The 16508-nt window shown below is 33.5% G+C and overlaps 1 protein-coding gene across 1 annotated transcript in view; it reads left to right on the top strand.

Moving 5' to 3' along the window:
- Window positions 1-313: 313 nt before the first annotated feature.
- The window catches only part of CARPA (Carbonic anhydrase-related protein A), a 67924-nt gene continuing 51729 nt past the window's right edge, over window positions 314-16508 (top strand). The window contains exon 1 of the mRNA XM_067083254.1: window positions 314-762. Coding sequence (XP_066939355.1) covers window positions 702-762 — 61 coding nt within the window. The 5' untranslated portion in view covers window positions 314-701. The remainder of the gene's footprint in view (window positions 763-16508) is intronic.

Below are 16508 nucleotides of genomic sequence, written 5' to 3'. Positions count from 1 at the left end.
AAAAAAAATGCATATGCCCTACATCCTTGACAATTGCATTGCACGTTGCAACCACTTCCAAAAGGGCATAAATCTCTCGCTCGCAGTTTTAAACCCAATCCTTCCTAAAATAGCGCTGCCCTTATAAACCTTATCCATCTTTCATTTTACGGTCGCGAGTTAAAAATTCTAGGAAATTCCAAGGGGGAAAAAAAAAGGAAGTTCCTCTGACGATGTGAAAGGACGAAATGATATGGAAAAGTCGACGAACTTTGAACCGCGCGATAACATTTTGGTCACGGGCCCTCGGTTAAACTTAGGTTGCTGGAGAGGCTGGGAGTCAGTTTGTCTTCGGACAGTGAGGCGGTAAGAGGTGTCGGCGCTAGCTGATCCACTTGGCACATGCCAGACGCAGCCGGTGATTAGAGCGTTTTATGTTCGTTGCATTCGCGATTGTATGACGCTTTTATTTTTGCCTTTTTTACGAGGTCGAAGTGTAATTAAAATACGAATGTGACAATCGTCCGCAGGCGATGAGAAAGTTATGCCCTGCCAAGGCAAACACTAAGGATTGTTACCATGACAAGGAAACGGTTGTGCTATCTCTATGTTATCAACAGTAGACTCGCCATGATAGCAATACCATTAGCTGAAAGCTATTTCGAGGCTCTCTGAAATAAGACAAAGGAAAATACGGATGCATAATTAAAGGGGGAAATCGTATGGCAATAAATCCCAGCGACATGATGTTTTTAGGAACTTACTTTCTTCTCTTCCTGCCTGGTAAGTTGACGCCTTAATCCACCAGTTCTTTGACATCTGTAGTCATGTCGCTTCAGTGCCCGACTGTCAAATCGGATAAAACCTTTTCACTTTTTTTCCCATTTTCTCTTGACACGAAAATACCAAGAGGGGCATAATTTGATAAATTCCTTTATTTTTATTTCTGATTTACTCTTCCTTATGAATATCAAAGTTTGCTTGATACTTTAGAATATGTCATCCAAATTATTATAAGGAATCATGATTCTTTTTCTTTACAATCTCTGTGAATAATATGGATTACCATTATGATGAATGCTAACTTTTTCAATACTAGTACAATTTTTAAAACAAATCTTGAATGGGCGCTTATAAATTATATACTTCATTCTAACAACTCAACATGATTTACATTTTAAAAATTCTAATTCAGAAAGCGTGTTATCAATTATCTCCTTTAGAAAAGCCACTATGAGTAATGCTGTTGTTTGGAAAAAAAAATAATAAAATTCATAAAAATAGGCGTATCAATGAATTTTATCTGAATCTAATTAGAAAATGCAAATTTAATTAAATGCTTTCAGTGTAATGTTAATATTTGCCAGATGATTGTCACTTGCCACTTCATGAGTGAAGCTTTAATTTTAATGAATGGAAAAAGGGAACATCCAAAATATGGTATAATTATTTATCAAGGAAAGAGTATATATATATATATATATATATATATATATATATATATATATATATATATATACATATATACGAAAAGTTTAAAACTTTTATTACACAACGGCGACGTAAGTGTAGCTTCGTGAAAAGAATCTATAAATGAGAAATTACTGTGAATGGAGGTCTATGAAAGACAAATAGAAAACAGTAAAATCCCTCATAAGAAAATAAATGGAAGATCAAACGATTAAAACAAAAAACATATTTACATGGTGAACTGCAAGCAAAAGGGTATTAATTAAGATACGATGGGAAAGTATAAATGAGCAAATAAAAATAAACATTCCCTACTCAGAAATATCACGGATTAAATCATAATACATAATTACCACAGAATTTCATATGAAACTTTACGATATATATGTAAGTTTCCAACATCAACAATCACAAGCAAAATCATTTAAAAGCAAAGAGTTTAAGGCCCACAAACCAAGAAAAATATTATCTAGAATATGCACAAACATGAAGGTATAAAACTACACACACGGATTCAGAGGTAAAAGGTAATCCCTGTGTCATGCAATTTCGAGGCGAAAATATAAGAACGCGCTGTTTAAAAAAAAAAAGGATGATCCGACTTTAATAGAAGTGAAAAGTAAAACCCACTAATAAAGATTAAAAACTTTTTTTCTTTCACGTAGAGAACGCATAAACAAAACAGCACGAAATAAGAGGGAGGGGAAAAGCCTTGACAAAACAACATTCTTAATTTCGGCTGCAGGTAAACGATATGACTCGTACCATTTTGCGCGTTTCGGGATTATGTAAAATTGAAATGGCAATAATGGCTTGCAATTACGCCAGAGCCAGGGACAATGCAATTTCCCTCTCGCGATGTATGGCAAAACGGCAATCAGCAAAAAGTAACGGATCTGTAAATAGATTAAAAACAACAAGCATTGCCACACTGCTTTCGATGGGACTGAAATATAGGAGAGACGCGATGCTCTCATATATATATATATATATATATATATATATATATATATATATATATATATATATATATATATATATATATATATATATATATATATATATATATATATATATGGTTTTGCCTTTATTTCAGAAGCAACAGGAGGAAAGTTCTATATTTGAAGACAGTTTTACAAGTATACAGACACAGATATATATATATATATATATATATATATATATATATATGTGTGTGTGTGTGTGTGTGTGTGTGTGTTTTATATATATATATATATATATATATATATATATATATATATATATAATGTGTGTGTGTTTGTGTGTATGTGTGCGTGCCAGTATGTGTGTATAAAAGTGTGTGCAGTCCCATTCAATTGACATGTATGAATGAATACATCAACGATGACATACCAAGCATCCATTAGGAATCTCTTCCTATATCTGATCATTAATGAACACTGTAAAATCTTGATTATAGACAATTTTTGCATTGTCTAGTTTTGACGCCTCTGATGAAATGGTCTATTAATTGTTATCTTTTAAGTGAATTCTTTCAAGTAAAAATTAATACTTTTACCCACAACTCAAAGAATATTCATTATGTAAATTGCGACATATTTAGGTTCATTAATGCAAACGCCTACGCCCACCTTCGTGAATAATTCACTTTTTAATCAAAGCACTTTCAAGAAATTTTTCTGCTTCAATATCTCCTTCCTACTTGCTTTGGAACGTTTAGAGTGTATTCTTATAACGTGTTCGATTTGCATAAATGAAATTTATGAATATCTGAGCTTACACTTAAAACCAATTCTCTTAGGACTCGGCATCATAATACGGGAAATAAAATCACTCGCTAAAACTTATCATTCAAACGTCACTCAAGAACATCTGCTCTAAATGCCTTCGTGGAAAATATCTCGTCTAAGAAGCACTGAATTTTCTACAATCAAACTTGAACATTTCACAAACAAAGGCGTCTTAAATGCTTGCCTAAACTACCATTTAATTGTGCTCACTTGAACTCAAATTCGCCATGGACACATTTCTGTACCCTGAATGAAGACGAACGTAAATTCCGTGGAATTACCAAGAAATTCTTGAGCAGCTTGGAAGACGAGCAGTTGGCCCGCTATTAAAATGCATACAGGAGAGGGAATTGTCAGTGAACGAGTGGGCAAAATGATTTAATACGTAGCTCCTCTTGAGTAACGTTTTCTTGAAGTGACCAAAATAGAGAAAGGTACATTTTCGATGATGCGTGAATGTACGAAAGATTTCTATGAGAAGAGAAGAAAGTATCAAAAATATCGCTGAATATCTTGTGGAAACAAACGAAAATGAAAATAACTCTCTCTCTCTCTCTCTCTCTCTCTCTCTCTCTCTCTCTCTCTCTCTCTCTCTCATGAAATATTTAAAATAATTAAAAAAGAACAGTTTATCAGAGTTTATCCCTCTTGACATATGCGTTTTTTCTACATAAAAACAATTTTTTTTATTTCAATAAATCATTAATACGGAAAAACCTTTAAAACATTTTAAATGTTTTAGGTTTCCCCTTAATCTGCACTATCACTGTTTCATAACCGGCGGCATCCTTTGATGTATATTTCCTGGAATTCTTCCGAGGACTTTCCAGATTAAACACAAAACCACGATTTCTAAATGTCTTTACATATACTCGTAAATGAATTCTGTATTATAAAGTTATTAGCAATCACGTAATTTGCATCAAAATCCCATTGAGCTCATTCAGTCTTGTACAATTATCAAAATCCTTTTAAGACCGAGCTCGTTGAAATAAAAGTGACGCAAGATATCTCGCCCGACTAGTGGCTCCATCTATTGAGCCGACGACGCAACTAATAGGAAGTCTTCATTCTTGCCATTGTGTGGTGGAATTAATATGTGTTTTAATCCTTCGCTGAGGGTCTCAGCTTTTTTTTTAATTCAAGCGTTGTGTTTACAAAACTAAATCGCTGTGTAATCTATTTTTTTTTTGCATGACTAAGAACAATTGTTTTTCTCTTTTCATTTTGCGATCTTGCATTAAACAATGTGTTCGAGGCATATAAGTATGTTCTAACACTTACTTCGTACGCTTTAACGGAAAAAAAATTCATTTTATTCTTTGTAACGAACGGGTATGGTAAATACCTAAAGAATATATAACATTCGTGTATTGTCATTTAACGTCAAGTGAATACACGTTTGACACAAATGCAAATATATAAAAAAATAATATATTAACATAAAGTATTTTAAACTAATACATTGAAATCATATATTCAACATGCTGCGTTTATTACTGTTGTTCCAAAACCAATACAGTAGGTAGAAAATGGCTTAACTAAGATAAGTGTAAGTTAAGGGAAACGGTCAATCTAGAATCGATAAGTAACAAAACAAGAGTACACTGTGTGAGCACAATTCACTATTTCGCTCGGAAGAATTTCCCATTCAACCTGACGTGAGGCGACAAAACTTATACCTTTTTTGTTTTGTTATGAGTTTTGCTTTAATTATAGACCCAAATAATGTGTTTCCCATGCAAGTAAATTTTAAGAATGTAGTTGTATATAATATAATCATGCAATTGGCTAAGAAGCTTTGGTATCGATATTTTCTGCAAGTGTTTTCTTCAAGTTTTAATCAGACCTCTTTTGAAAATTATGTAAGCTCTTACGATTGCAAGCTAAAAATTTGATTTGTAATGATAGTTTGATTAAAGATATTACGACAAATGCAAGGAACAAATACGATGCCTTTGCAATTAACGAATATTTAAACATGTTTTGCTTGTCATTTTCATACACCAAACATGAAAACAGAGAAACAAAGAATAGAGAGTTTTGTCAACGAAAATCCCAATCAACCTATTTTGCAACTTCCCTCCATAATTCTGTTTCACTTTTTAAAATAGAACCCCTGAGTCATAATGCTCGCATACTCTTCCTGATCCATTTCAGAGAACAAAAATGAGTGCCAACTTCTCGCTATTGCTTAGTTCAGCCCAAAAACAAACACAGGTTACATGCAGGGGGACGTAATGTTACAGATAAAATCACGAAAGATCCTTGAATATATCTGCGACGGCACGGCCACTCACGCCATCTATTGAGCGGGACGTCAAACAAGTGATTCGATGCTCGTATAAGAATCCTCGACTTCCCCGTCATGGTTAATCTGCGATAATTAGTCTCTTAACCATTTTTATTCTTGTCGTAAAATTAGAGCTGATACTAAATAATCAGTCTTTTAGCCATTTTTATTCTTGTCGTAAAATTAGAGCTGATACTAAATAATCAGCCTTTTAACCATTTTTATTCTTGTCGTAAAATTAGAGCTGATACTAAATAATCAGTCTTTTAACCATTTTTATACTTGTCATAAAATCAGAGCTGATACTGAATAATCAGTCTTTTAACCATTTTTATTCTTGTCATAAAATCAGAGCTGATACTGAATAATCAGTCTTTTAACCATTTTTATTCTTGTCATAAAGTTAGAGCTGATACTGAATAATCAGTCTTTTAACCATATTTATTCTTGTCATAAAATCAGAGCTGATACTGAATAATCAGTCTTTTAACCATTTCTATTCTTGTCATAAAATCAGAGCTGATACTGAATAATCAGTCTTTTAACCATTTTTATTCTTGTCATAAAATCAGAGCTGATACTGAATAATCAGTCTTTCAACCATTTTTATTCTTGTCATAAAATCAGAGCTGATACTGAATAATCAGTCTTTTAACCATTTTTATTCTTGTCATAAAATCAGAGCTGATACTGAATAATCAGTCTTTTAACCATTTTTATTCTTGTCATAAAATCAGAGCCGATACTGAATAATCAGTCTTTTAACCATTTTTATTCTTGTCATAAAATCAGAGCTGATACTGAATAATCAGTCTTTTAACCATTTTTATTCTTGTCATAAAATCAGAGCTGATACTGAATATTCAGTCTTTTAACCATTTTTATTCTTGTCATAAAATCAGAGCTGATACTGAATAATCAGCCTTTTAACCATTTTTATTCTTGTCATAAAATCAGAGCTGATACTGAATAATCAGTCTTTTAACCATTTTTATTCTTGTCATAAAGTCAGAGCTGATACTGAATAATCAGTCTTTTAACCATTTTTATTCTTGTCATAAAATCAGAGCTGATACTGAATAATCAGTCTTTTAACCATTTTTATTCTTGTCATAAAGTCAGAGCTGATACTGAATAATCAGCCTTTTAACCATTTTTATTCTTGTCATAAAATCAGAGCTGATACTGAATAATCAGTCTTTTAACCATTTTTATTCTTGTCATAAAATCAGAGCTGATGCTAAACAAAAAATCATTCGCATAATATGTACATTTTACTATAAAGCTTTCTTTATTCTTTTTTTAAATTTACTGAGTTATCACACTCATGGTGACCTGAAGTCAAATTATCAGAAAATATATCCACTTTGGTAAGGTCTGAAGAAAAATTCAGATTTTGAAGACAAGAAAAAATCATGCATAGTGTGATATCCTGGATCTCAAAAGTGATATTCCGTGCTATGAAGCCGTTACTCCAGATCCATTTACACGGAATGTTTATTAGGTTACCAAACGTGACAAGACCATTTAAACTAATGCAAACTTAAGCTCCGATACTTTACACAGAACAAATAATGTTATATGCTGGAAAATTTAATACCAGAAGGAGGTAGCTAAATGTTTCTCACTATTTGAGCATAAGCAAAGCAATTACCCACTAACTTCCAGATACCCAATGAACTGTGTTGCTTTGCAAGAACTAAGAACAGGAACATTTGGAAACGTACGTACATATATACGTACGCACGTACGTACACACACACATATATATACAGTATATATATATATATATATATATATATATATATATATATATATATATATATATATATTTGTACATATATGTATTATATATGTATATCAGTATACACAGATAGATAGATAGATAGATAGATAGATAGATAGATAGACAGATAGACATATAAATGCAGCCCACACCATAACCAGGCGTACAGGCCGTTGTATGTTATTCGCGAGATATGCGAAAATGTATTGCCCGCTTAATTCGCCTCTCGCAAAGCTGCACACAAACCTCGTCACGCATACCTCAAAAGACATCTCCACTGACCGACCCTTTTGTTTATTTTCGACTCCACTTTACCAAAGTTACTTAGCAACGATTACAAAAGCACGAATTTGTACGCTGGAAAAAAAGGCCAGTTACTAGAAGGTCGATGCCTTTCATTTCAAACATTCTGTGCTTGGCGAACAGAATTAGTATACTGTATACATACATATATATGTATGTATATGTATATATACATGTACAGTATATGTATATACATGTATATATATATAAATACATATGTGTTTGGGTGGGTGTAAGCATGTATGTAATATATATATATATATATATATATATATATATATATATATATATATATATATATATATATATATATATATATATATATATATATATATATATATATATATATATATACACATACATACACTGTACATATGAAACAATATATATATATATATATATATATATATATATATATATATATATAAATATATATATATATATATATATATATATATATATATATATATATATATGCATATAATACTGGAGATTGTTAGGATATAAAGATTTAGCACTACACAGTCCCTCGTCCAAATTGCAGGTTCTCATGCGCGTATTACATCCTTAATCTCTTTCCATCTTTTGTGTTTGTGAGCGTTTTTATTTTTTAACGCTGGCAAAGTAGAAACGTTATTGTAACCTTACTTTTTCTTGTACATTTTATGCTTGAATTATACTTCGTGTACACTATCTTCTCTCTCTTGAATTATACTTCATGTACACTATCTTCTTTCTAATATATATATATATATATATATATATATATATATATATATATATATATATATATATATATATATAGTATATATATATATATATATATATATATATATATATATATATATATATATATATATATATATATATATATATACAGTATATATATATATATATATATATATATATATATATATATATATATATATATATATATATATATATATATATATATATATATATACTGTATATGTATATATATATTGTATATATATAATATATATATGCATGTCCGTGTTTGTGTGTGTTTATTTACAACTGTAGTTGCACTAAATAATCAAGGTTTTAAAGAAGGACCCAATATCTGCATGATTTCGAGTTGTTAAAACATAAGTAAACATCTGAGACAAACACAACTTTCGCCCATAACGCCACATACAAAATAGCAAAAAAAAACAAAAAAATTATAACGTAACAAAAAAAAAAAAAAAAGACAAACGCAGGGCATCCCACGGTATCCATGCAAAACGAGCGACTCCCGAACGCTTGTTCTGACAACCCCCGACACGGTATGGCGCAGAGACAAAAGGCGTTGACTTTTGATAACACCGACTGGAGTGACGCCTAGCTGCTGATGATTCGACGGTGCCAAAATTCTGTTGCGGATGACGGGAAGCTTTTTAGGTGGGCGATGATGCTGATTGGTTGTGCGCCATACCAATGTTTACTTGGTCATATTGAAAACCTCTGTTTTTTCTCTGTAATAACGCCAGGAATTGACAATACAAGGACACATGCCAACAACCATACATACACATACATATACTATATATGTTTGCATGTATGTATATATACATATGTGTGTGTGTTTGGTGTGTGGCTGGATATATGAATGTGTTGCTGTATGTATTATCGTGTGTAATTATATTTCTTCGTTTCAAAATTGTTTTCTGATGAAACTGTTTTGTTACATTTCTTAATAAAACAATTTTGAAACGAACAAATCGCTTTTTGTTCAAGGTTACATGTGTGTGGATTAAGTATATTAATCCTGCATATGTCTGGTAAAGGCATACCTGTGAAATAAGGAAAATACTTCTGTGAAGTGGGTGTAAAAGAATACAGCAGTACTCACTGAAATTTATTATATTATAGAACAATACAAAGATATAAGTGCACTAAGGAAAATTTTGATACTTAGATATATTGCTAACCATATTAATTTAGAAATCTATTAACTTCCACTTATGATGGGATGTTGGTTTAGATAGTTTAAACTCGCCTATGCCAGCTCAGAAACTTGTCCAAAGTGTGCTATGTATGGTAGGGAACCTATATAATCTCTATCTTCATGCATATATGTCCACTAACTTCATAAATCTTCAACCTATGGCAAGTGGCTCTTGCATATATGTCCATTCTCTCTTCATATGTCCATTCTCTCTTCATAAATCTTCAACCTATGTCACGTGGCTCTTGCACATATGTCCACTCTCTTCACAAATCTTCAACTTATGGCCGTGGCTCTTGCATATATGTCCACTCTCTTCGTAAATCTTCAACCTATGGCACGTGGGTCTTGCGTACATGTCCACTCCCTTCATAAATCTTCAACCTATGGCACGTGGCTCTTGCATATATGTCCACTCCCTTCATAAACCTTAAACCTACGGCACGTGGCTCTTGCATATATGCCCACTCCCTTCATAAATCTTAAACCTAAGTCACGTGGCTCTTGCATATATGTCCACTCTCTTCATAAATCTTCAACCTATAACACGTGGCTATTGCATATATGTCCACTCCCTTCATAAACCTTAAACCTATGGCACGTGGCTCTTGCATGTATGTCCACTCTCTTCATACATCTTCAACCTATGACACGTGGCTCTTGCATATTTGTCCACTCTCTTCACAAATCTTCAGCCTACGACACATGGCTCTTGCATATATGTCCACTCTCTTCTTAAATCTTCAACCTATAACACGTGGCTATTGCATACATGTCCACTCCCTTCACAAACCTTAAACCTATGGCACGTGGATCTTGCATGTATGTCCACTCTCTTCATACATCTTCAACCCATGCCACGTGGCTCTTGCATATTTGTCCACTCTCTTCACAAATCTTCAGCCTACGACACATGGCTCTTGCATATATGTCCACTATCCTCATACATCTTAAACTCATGGCACGTGGCACTTGCATGTATGTCCACTTTCTTCATAAATCTTAATCCTGTAGCATGTGGCTCTTACATATATGTCTACTCTCTTCATAGATCTTCAACCTGTGGCACGTGGCTCTTGCATATATGTCCACTCTCTTCATAAATCTTCAACCTATGGCACGTGGCTCTTGCATATATGTCCACTCTCTTCATACATTTTCAACCAATGGCACGTGACTTTTGCATATGTATACATTCTCTTCATAATCCTCTTAAACCTAGGGCACGTGGCTCTTACACATATGTCTACTCTCTTCATACATCTTCAACCTTTAACACGTGGTCCTTGCATATACGATCACTCTCTTTACTCATCTTCAACCTATGGCACGTGGCTCTTGCATACATGTCCACTCTCTTCATACATCTTCAACCCATGGCACGTGGTTCTTGCTTATATGTCCACTCTCCTCATACATCTTCAACCTATGGCACGTGGCTCTTGCATATATTTCCACTCTCTTCATACATCTTCAACCTATGGCACGTGGCTCTTGCATATATGTCCATACCCTTTATACATCTTCAACCCATGGCACGTGGTTCTTGCTTATATGTCCACTCTCCTCATACATCTTCAACCTATGGCACGTGGCTCTTGCATATATGTCCACTCTCTTCATAAATCTTAAACCTATAACACGTGGCTCTTGCATATATGTCCACTCTCTTCACAAATCATTAACCTATGGAAGTGGCTCTTGCATGTATATCCACTCTCTTCATAAATCTGAAACTTATAACACGTGGCTCTTGCATACATTTCCACTCTCTTCATACATCTTCAACCTATGACACGTGGCTCTTGCATATATGTCCACTCTCTTCATACATCTTCAACCTATGGCACGTGGCTCTTGCATATACTGTATGTCCACTCTCTTTATGCATCTTAAACCTATGGCACGTGGCTTTTATATAGATGTCCACTCCCTTCACACATCTTCAACCAATGGTGCATGGCTCTTGCATATATGTCCACTCTCTTCATACATCCTCAACCTATGGCACGTGGCTCTTGCATATGCTGTATGTCCACTTTCTTCATACATCTTAAACCTATGGCACATGGCTCTTATATAGATGTCCACTCTCTTCAGACATCTTCAACCTATGGTGCGTTGCTCTTGCATATATATATCCACTCTCTTCATACATCTTCAACCTATAACACACGTGCATATATGTCCACTCTTTTCATACATCTTCAACCTATGGCAAGTGGCTCTTGCATATATGTCCACTCTCTTCACACATCTTCAACCTATGGCACGTGGCTCTTGCATACACTGTATGTCCACTCTCTTCATACATCTTAAACCTATGGCACGTGGCTCTTGCATAGATGTCCACTCTCTTCAGACATCTTCAACCTATGGCGCGTGGCTCTTGCATATATATCCACTCTCTTCATACATTTTCAACCTATAACACTTGGCTCTTGCATATATGTCCATTCTCTGTGTACATCTTCAACCTATGGCACGTGGTTTTTGCATATATGTCCACTCTCCTCATAAATCTTCAACCTATGGCACGTGGCTCTCGCATATATGTCCACTCTCTTCATAAATCTTCGACTATGGCACGTGGTTCTTGCATATATGTCCACTTTCACCATAAATCTTCAACCTATGGCACGAGGCCCTTGCTTATATGTCCATTCTCCTCATAAATCTTCAAATCATGGCACGTGGCTCTTGAACGTATGTCCACTCTCTCCATGCATCTTCAACCTATGGCATGTGGCTCTTGCATATATGTCCACTCTCTTCATACATCTTCAACCTATAACACGTGGCTTTTGCATATATGTCCACTCTCTTCATACATCTTCAACCTATGTCAAGTGGCTTTTGCATATATGTCCACTCTCTTCATACATCTTCATCCTATGGTACGTGGCCCTTGCTTAAATGTGCATTCTACTCATACATCTTCAACCTATGACACGTGGCTCTTGCATGTATGTCCACTCTCTTCATAAATCTTCAACCTATGACACGTGGCTCTTGCATATATGCCCACACTCTTCATACATCTTCAACCTATAACACGTGGCTATTGCATATATGTCTACTCTCTTTACACATATTCAACCAGTGGCACGTGGCTTTTGCATATATGTCCACTCTCTTCAAAAATCTTCAACCTATGGCACCTGGTTCTTGCATATATGCCCACGCTCTTAATAAATCTTCAACCTATGGCTCATGGCTCTTGCACATATATCCATTCTCTTCATAAACTTCAACCTATGGCACATGGCTCTTACATATATGTCCACTCTCTTCATAAATCTTAAACCCATTGCATGTGGATCTGGCCTATATGTCCACTTTCTTCATACATCTTCAACCTATGGCACGTGGCTCTTGCATGTATGTCCACTCTCTTCATACATCTTCTACCTAGGGCACGTGGCTCTTGCATGTATGTCCACTCTCTTCACAAATCTTCAACCAATGGCACGTGGCTCTTGCATGTATGTCCACTCTCTTCACAAATCTTCAACCAATGGCACGTGGCTCTTGCATGTATGTCCACTCTCTTCATACATCTTCTACCTAAGGCACGTGGCTCTTGCATGTATGTCCACTCTCTTCACAAATCTTCAACCTATGGCACGTGGCTCTTGCATATGTGTCCACTCTCTTCATACATCTTAAACCAGTGATAGGTGGCTCTCTCTCATTTCCGGGAAAGTACCATTCCATCCATAATTCTTTGTGATGATGCAATCTATTTATCCCTGACAATACTTAAAACCCTACCTTGTCCTCCCACTCAGAGCGAGAGATCTTGAGATCGACACAGTCCTCAAGACCCGCTCTTTACTTTCACTTTGATCCATTTTTCATCTTCTGCCAAGTTCCCTCTCTCTCTCTCTCTCATCGTTTTTCATCAGGGAAGGTAAACACCAACGGGGAAGGCAAACATTCCTTTCTCACTCCTCTCCTTTTCCATTCCATTTGACATGTTTGTGAATGGTCTTCATCCCGAATACCCAATCTCCTCCTGTTTGAACAAGCTCTTAATATCACATTTCGGGATCTTATTAGGGAATGATAATTATTGTTTTTCGGACCGTTATATTCTTTTATATGTTTTTTTTAACAGCAAGTTTTTTCTTAGTGTTTGTTGCGACATTCACATTCTTACATTTGGATTGTTTGCAGTGAAATTTAACTATATATATATATATATATATATATATATATATATATATATATATATATATATATATATATATATATGTGTGTGTGTATGTATGTATGTATATATATGTGTGTGTCTGTGTGTGTCTTTGCATGTGTCTCTGTGTGTATGAATTACACGTGTGTTAGTATGCTTATGTGTGCGGCTGTGCTAGTTGTACAAATATGTCAAATCAGCATTTATTTTTATACTTCTATTGATGTTACCACAAAAGCTCATTGATTTTCGATTTGATGAAAGGAATTTGTTTTTACTCATTCATTCATATTCCATTTTTTCATCGTTCTAAGATTATCTCTAAAGTTATCGCTCAAAAAAGCATTTTTTGATAATGCTGACCAGCAGACTCATTGATGAATGAAATTCTCTGTGATCAATCTCTTTACTATTACGACTAATACTACATATTGTAATCACTGAGGGTGAGTTTTGATGTCAAGTATGGCGAACACGTCACAGTGAATGGACAGCTTTGTTGTTCATATTTATGCGCTTCTTGTGACTCATTATTATTATTATTATTATTATTATTATTATTACTATTATTATTATTATTATTATTATTATTATTATTATTATTATTATTATTATTATTATTATTATTCAGAAGACGAACCCTATTCATATGGAACAAGCCCACCAAAGGGGCCATTCACTTGAAATTCAAACTTCCAAGAATATGGTGTTCATTAGGAAGTAAGAGTAGGTAAAGAAAAATACAGAAAGAAGAGATCTCACTTATTAAAAAGAAAAATAAATTAATTAGATGCTATGCTTTTGTCTTACGTGTTTTTTTATTTTTTAATATTTCCAGACAATGAAATGTGACTAACTAATTTTAAAACATATATTAACAAGCATAATTGATTTATTTTCACATACAAACGAAAACACATCAATATACATCGTTATACTGTATGTGTCTACCTGTAAAAAAAATATATGTAAAGATATAATGAATATCAGGATTTTGAGCTGAAAAATAGCCCTCAGCTAACATTGGCTGACGAAGTATTGTAAAAAAAAAATCCAACCATATAAGGAGTTTTGACAAGCCTCTTTTTCTTAAAGAGGTGAAAGATGTTTTCATCGGTACAATGACAAATTCTGGTTATCATATCAAAATTAAAAGTTTACTCTGTGCAACTATTACTACTCATAATAATAATAATAATAATAATAATAATAATAATAATAATAATAATAATAATAATAATAAATGTAGACCCTCTTTTAAGCATGTTCTGTTAAAAAAAATGGCAGCATCAGTGGAATTGATTTTATACTAGGTGTTTTCAAGAAGAATTGAAAAGATCTTGTATAAAATTAATTCCACTGATGCTGCCATTTTTTTAACGGAATTATTATTATTATTATTATTATTATTATTATTATTATTATTATTATTATTATTATTATTATTATTATTATTATTATTATTTTTTATTTTTGCTGCCAGCTATATACTTTCTCGCCTTACAAGGTAGGACTCGGGAAGGTCGTAGCATCTAACCAAATTATTACTTTTCTTTCACCTTCCCCTGAGCATGGGCGGATTAACTACCAGGTGAATAATATATAGCTGAGGTGAGCAGAAGCAAGACGACTTTTCACGAACCGTTCCTAAATCATTCCACCTGGATTGTTATTATTCATTATTCAAAAGACGAAGCCTATTCATACGGCACAAGCCCACCAAAGGAGCCATTGACTTGAATTCAAGCTTCCAAAGAATATTATGGTGTTCATTAGGAAGAAGGAAGATGAGGTAAGGGGACAGAGATTCCAAGCCAGGATCTATCTTTTGTAAGTCGAACGTCAAAGTAATTCTGTTTATGATTCTTCATATTGATGACTAGTGTACCCGTGCTTTTCCTGATGCATGGCAACATGTTATTTTGCAATTGCATCATATTTCCAAAACGTAATTTACTTTAGTTGCTCTTTCATTTTTTCATATAAGATTATCTGATGGTCGAACGTGGAGTTTAATAGCCGTTGACTAACAATGATACACCCATAAAAAAATTATAAACACAAATTGCGTTTATTGCGTTTCATTTTGTAGGAAATGAGTCGATTCTGGATCTATACCAAATAAAGATATTCCAAATATAAATACCAACGTAACCTTAAAGAATACAAGCATCACTATTCCATTTTGTAGGAAATGGGTCGATTCTGGATCTATAATAAATAAAGAGATTCCAAATATAAATACCAACGTAACCTTAAAGAGTACAAACATCACTATTCCATTTAGGTACCTTTTTTTTTTAAAGACCTGATGTTAAATATCCGTATCCGATACGGAGAATCTAATTGAGTTCATCAAGAAAAAAAAGTCATGTTATGAAATTATAATACGACGTTCTGCGAGTATTATTGATCGTGATTCTCACGGTTACGCAGGAACGAGGTTGCTGTATACGTTAAAGCTTAGAGTGTATAATTTGTATTTTCTTTATCACTGTTTATAATTATTTGATATCATATTCTTGTTCATATGTAGTTCGTGATCTTCCCTAGTATATTTCAAGTCGATATATTCTATTCTTTTAAGTATGCTTTCCAAGCTTGTATTATTGCTATCTTACTCTATGGGAATTGCTATTTTAAATAATAATAATAATAATAATAATAATAATAATAATAATTAATAATAATAATAATAATAATAATAATAATAATAATAATAATAATAATTGATAAGTATCAAAACCTGAATATCGAAA

This window comes from Macrobrachium rosenbergii, chromosome 40 (assembly GCF_040412425.1).
Source record: "Macrobrachium rosenbergii isolate ZJJX-2024 chromosome 40, ASM4041242v1, whole genome shotgun sequence".
NCBI classification, from domain to species: Eukaryota; Metazoa; Arthropoda; class Malacostraca; order Decapoda; family Palaemonidae; genus Macrobrachium; species Macrobrachium rosenbergii.
Note: the sequence above shows the minus strand (reverse complement) of the source record. Positions and strands in the feature narration are given on the sequence as shown.